The sequence below is a fragment of the Dama dama genome, chromosome 20 (genome assembly GCF_033118175.1).
Source record: "Dama dama isolate Ldn47 chromosome 20, ASM3311817v1, whole genome shotgun sequence".
In the NCBI taxonomy this organism is placed as follows: domain Eukaryota; kingdom Metazoa; phylum Chordata; class Mammalia; order Artiodactyla; family Cervidae; genus Dama; species Dama dama.
This window is the reverse complement of record NC_083700.1, coordinates 23,318,853-23,324,765: the sequence shown is the minus strand read 5'-3', so window position 1 is coordinate 23,324,765 and position 5,913 is coordinate 23,318,853. Positions and strand designations below refer to the sequence as shown.

General features: G+C 41.1%; 1 protein-coding gene across 1 annotated transcript; it reads left to right on the top strand.

The window, feature by feature from the left end:
• The first annotated feature begins 334 nt into the window (after window positions 1-334).
• LOC133074499 (olfactory receptor 5J3-like) lies at window positions 335-1,621 on the top strand. The gene is made up of 2 exons (XM_061168429.1): window positions 335-344; window positions 660-1,621. Exons 1-2 carry the CDS (start codon window positions 335-337, stop codon window positions 1,619-1,621), a joined length of 972 nt encoding a protein of 323 aa, XP_061024412.1.
• The last annotated feature ends 4,292 nt before the right edge of the window (window positions 1,622-5,913 follow it).

The window sequence follows — 5,913 nt, the reverse complement described above, 5'->3', positions numbered from 1 at the left end:
TGCATGTTTAATTTCACTGAATTTGATTATAAGCTCTAGTACCTTTCTTGTAGTTTCTTTGGTACTTTCTCTGTATGAGATTATGTCCTCTGTGAATAGATAGTATTACTTCTTTCTTTCCAATTTGGGAAATTGTACTCCTAACAGTCTAAAACTATAACCAAAGCTCAAGATTTACATAACTGAAAAAACCTACAATGGAGTACACTAAAAAGTAGCACTGATTCTGATTCAGCAGGTGATTAATTTCTTTATATTTTTCTACATTTTCCTAATTTTTTGTAATGAAATTATATTTCTTAGAAAAAAATTAAGATGTTTACTAAAAAGGGCAATGATAGGAGGTAGGTATTACCAAAGTAGTGAAAAATGGGTTCATTCCAATGAAGAGGTTAGTAGCTTGTTGGTTTTACCAAGTCTGCATTTATTTTCACACACCGGTAGCCATGCAAATGTGTGGGTTGTCCCTGGGCCTGAGTTGGTTAGATCTGCTAAATGAGAAGTTCCAGTTTCTCTGAAGACACTTCTGCACACTTCCTTCCACAGTCCAAGCTGTCTATATCCAACATTATTTCACATGGCCCTATAAGGTTTCAAGCCCATTTGGGGTGCTCTTTGTATGTTTCCTATTATGGCTTCTTTTTTTCATTGTTTTGTAGCTGTGGTGCCACTCGAAATGAACAATCAAACAGACGTCACTGAATTCATCTTCTTGGGATTTTCCAACCATCCCAATCTACAGAGTTTGTTCTTCCTGGTCTTCCTGGTCATTTATCTGACAACTCTTTTTGGGAACACACTCATAATAATGGCCATCAGGGTCAGTCCTGCCCTCCACATCCCAATGTATTATTTCCTCAGCAACCTGAGTTTCTTGGACATTTGCTACACATCTACCACTGTCCCAGGCATGCTGGTGAACTTCTTCCAGGAGAAGAAGACTATCTCCTATGAGGGCTGCCTTTCCCAGATTTTCTTTCTTGTGACCTGTGCTGGCACTGAGGGTGTATTATTGGCAGCTATGGCTTACGACCGCTATGTAGCCATCTGCCAACCTCTTCAATATCCAGTCCTTATGAGTGTGAAGGTCTGTGTCTGTTTGGTGTCTGGGTCCTGGCTATGTGGACTGGTGAATTCTATGACACACACAGTGTTGGCAACCACACTCACTCTGTGTGGGCCTAACCAGATCAGTCACTTTCTCTGTGACATCCCATTCCTCCTGAAGCTCTCCTGCTCAGATACCTCTCTCAATGAGTTTGTGCTCCATGTGGCCAGTGCCACTATTGGCCTAAGTCCCTGCTTGTTTACTGCTGTGTCCTACATACTCATCATCTCTGCCATCCTTAGGATTCCCTCTGTTCAGGGCAGGAGCAAGGCCTTTTCTACCTGTGCATCCCACCTCACTGTGGTGGTTATCTTCTTTGGAACAGCCAACTTTAACTATGATAGACCCAATGTAGGCTATAACCTGGATATGGACATCCTGGTCTCTGTGTTCTTCTGTGTTGGGACCCCCATGTTTAACCCCATCATCTATAGTCTGAGAAACAAGGAGATCAAAAGTGTCCTGAGGAAGCTGGCTAAAGAATGCTGGTTCTCTAGTGAGATCAATGGTTAAACAGTTTCATTCTGGAAAATTTATTAATTGGAGAAAAATTGAGTATTCTAGCTACAATTTAAACAGCACTCTTTTTATATATGATCTCTTGACAACTGTGATGACTGGTTCCACCAGGACAAATATGTACACCTGTACTGAGCATTTCACACACTGTGATCCTAAATACTGTGTGTTCTCCAATCCACTGATAACTTAGAGCATTTTGTAACCTCCTAGATAAACCCCAGTATACATTAGCAGTCACTCCCCATATCCTCCCAAATTTGAAGCACTAGAAAACCACTATTCTGCTTCCTGGGTCCATGGATATCCTTATTCTGGATGTCTCATATAAATAAAATTCTACAACATGTGCCTTTTGTGTCTGGCTTCTTGGAACATTTTCAAAGTTCATACATAAACCATGTTGTGGTACTTCATTCCTTCTTCTCATTGAATGATTTCCATTTTACAGATTTACCACATTTTACTTACTGACTCAATAGACATTTTAGTCATTCTCACTTTTTACTATTATGAATAATGCTGCTATGACACTCATATTCAAGTTTTAGGATAAATATTTGTATTTATATAGAGTCTATAGTTTTGAGTGGTATTGCTGGATCACATCATAAACTTTAAAAGGACTGTTAAATTTTTTCAAAGCAGAGGCACTATTTTACATTATCAAGGGCAGTGTATGTGGGTTCTAATTTCTCCACATCCTGACCGACACGTTATATGTACTTTTTCTTTTATAGCCTTCCTAGTATGTGTAAACTACTGTATCATTTTGATTTGCACTTCCCAGATGCCTAATGATTCTAAGGTCTTTAATAAGCAACATTACTACTTCACAGGCAAGTCTGGCCTTGGAGTACAAAATGAGGTAGGGCAAAGGCTAACAGAGTTTTGCCAAGAGAATGCACTGGTCACAGCAAACACCCTCTTCCCACAAGAGATGACTCTACACATGGACATCACCAGATGGTCAATACCAAAATCAGACTGATTATATTCTTTGCAGTAGAAGATGAAGAAACTCTATACAGTCAGCAAAAGCAAGACCAGAAGCTGACTGTGGCTCAGATCATGAATTCTTTATTGCAAAATTCAGACTTAAATTGAAGAAAGTAGGGAAAACCACTAACCATTCAGGTATAACATAAATCAAATCCCTTACAATTATACAGTGGAAGTGACAAATAGTTTCAAGGGATTAGATCTGATAGAGTGCCTGAAGAACTACGGACAGAGGTTTGTAACATTGTACAGGAAGCAGTGAACACTATACAGGAGGCAGTGATAAAAACCATCCCCAAGAAAAAGAAATGCAAAAAAAGCAAAATAGTTGTCTGAGGGGGTCTTACAAATATGAGAGAAAAGAAGTGAAAGGCAAAGGCAAAAAGGAAAGAAATACTCATCTGAATGCAGAATTCCAAAGAATAGAAAGGAGAGACAAGAAAGCCTTCCTAAGTGATCAGTACAAAGAAATAGAGGAAAACAATAGAATGGGAAAGACTAGCGATTTCCTCAAGAAAATTAGAGATACCAAGGGACTATTTCAGGCAAAGATGGACATAATAAAGGACAGAAATGACATAGACCTAACAGAAGCAGAAAATATTAAAAGGTGGCAAGAATATGCAGAAGAACTATACAAAAAAAAGATCTTCATGACACAGATAACCAGGATGGTGTGATTACTCACCTAAAGCCAGACATCCTGGAATCTGAAGTCAAGTGGGCCTTAGGAAGCATCACTACAAACAAACCTAGTGGAGGTGATGGAATTCCAGTTGAACTATTTCAGATCCTAAAAGATGATGCTGCCAAAGTGCTGCACACAATATGCCAGCAAATTTGGCAAACTCAGCAGTGGCCACAGGACTGGAAAATGTCAGTTTTCATTCCAGTCCCAAGATTGGAAAGGCAATGCCAAAGAGTGTCCAAACTACCACACAGTTGCACTCATCTCACACGCTAGCAAAGTAATGCTCAAAATTCTCCAAGCTAGGCTTCAGCAGTATGTGAACCATGAAATTTCAGATGTTCAACCTGGATTTAGAAAAGACAGAGGAACCAGATATCAAATTGCCAACATCTGTTGGATCATTGAAAAAGCAAGAGAATTTCAGAAAAACGCCTATTTCTGCTTCATTGACTACACCAAAGCCTTTGACTGTGTGGATCACAACAAACTATGGAAAATTCTTCAAGAGATGGGAATACCAGACCACCTCACCTGCCTCCTGAGAAATCTGTATGCAGGTTAAGAAGCAACAGTTAGAACTGGACATGGAACAACAGACTGGTTCCAAATTGGGAAAGGACTACATCAAGGATATTTATTGTTACCCTGCTTATTTAACTTATATGCAAAGTATATCATGCAAAATGTCAGGCTGGAGGAAGCACAAGCTGGAATCAAGATTGCCGGGAGAAATATCAATAATCTCAGATATGCAGATAACACCATCCTAATGGCAGAAAATGAAGAGGAACTAAAGAGCCTCTTGATGAAAGTGAAAGAGGAGAGTGAAGAACTTGGCTTAAAACTCAGCATTCAGAAAACTAAGTTCATGGCATCTGGTCCCATCACTTCATGGCAAATAGATAGGGAAACAATAGAAGCAGTGACAGACTTTATTTTCTTGGGCTTCAAAATCACTGCAGATGGTGACTGCAGCCATGCAATTAAAAGACACTTGCTCCTTGGAATAAAAGCTATGACAAACCTAGACAGTGTATTAAAAAGCAGAGGCATTACTTTGCTGACAAGATCCATCTAGTCAAAGCTATGATTTTTCCAGTAGTCGTATGGATGTGAGAGTTGGACCATCAAGAAGGCTGAGCACCAAAGAATCGATGCTTTTGAACTGTGGTGTCAGAGAAGACTCTTGAGAGTCCCTTGGACTGCAAGGACATCAAATCAGTCAATCCTAAATGAAATCAACCCTGAATGTTCATTGGAAGGACCAATGCTGAAGCTCCAATACTTCGGCCACCTGGTCCGAAGAACTGACTCATTTGAAAGACCCTGATGCTGGGAAAGATTGAAGGCAGGAGGAGAAGGGGATGACAGAGAATGAAATGGTTGGATGGCATCACCAACTCAATGGACATGAGTCTGAGCAAGCTCTGGGAGTTGGTGATGCACAGGGAAACCTGGCATGCTGCAGTCCATGGAGTCACAAAGAGTCAGACACAACTGAACTGAACTACTTTACATGTGGAAAAACTTACCTTGCTAAGGAAGTTTTTGAGCTATAGATACTTTTTACTCTAATTTTGGTGAGGCAAAATACTGCTAGATTTTCAGACTTGGAGTCTTTCTCCTATCTGTGCCCTACAGAGACGTTTGATGACTCTGGCTTATTCTTTTTTGAACCCAAATCTACAGTGTCATGACCAGGTCATGAGAAATGGCATAACAATACCTCAGGGGACATGAAGATACAAGGATGCAAGTTAGCTGAGAGCAACCAGAGATGGTCCTTTCAGGTAGCCATCCAATAGCCACCTAATCCCACCAGCCAATTTACCAACTTTGCCCCTAAAGTGCCCACCACTACTCCAGAAACAGTCAGGAGGCTATAAAACCCTGCCACCAGCCAACTCGAGAGACTTTCCCTACTTTAGTAGGTGCACACCTCACACTATCCTGTACTAAGGATTTTAGCAGCCACTGAACTCATTAACTGCTCATAAATATTCCATGCATACATCTAATTATAACAGACTGAATTATGGGAAGGACATGCACAGTAGAGCATCTTGTTATAGAATCTGCAGCTGTCGTAGCTCAGTCAGTAAAGAATCTGCCTGCAATGCAGAAGATCTGGGTTTGGTTCCTGGGCCAGAAAGATCTCCTGGAGAAGAAAATGGCAACCCACTCCAGTGTTCTTGCCTGGAGAACCCCACAGACAAAGGAGTCTGGCAGGCTACAGTCCATGGGGTCGCAAGAGTAGGATACGACTTAGTGACTAAACCACCACCAGCTGTCAGTCAAGGCTGTCAGTCAATGACACCCCTTCCCCCGCAGATTATACAAATGACCCTGCTTTAAAAACCCTGTACCCTAGTCCTCCAGGGCCATTGGCCTCCCTTGGCATGACCCACCTCTCTCTTGAGGTGTTCTCTCTGTTCTTTCTTCATGTGTGCTCAGTCCTGTCCAACTCTTTGCCACCTGTTCTTTCTTTCCTTATTGTTAATAAACTTTCTTGCAATGGGTAAGACCTTAGACTCTTCTTGCATCCTTACTAAGAACCAAGGCCTGCAGGAGGGCCTCCAGATCCTCCTTCCAC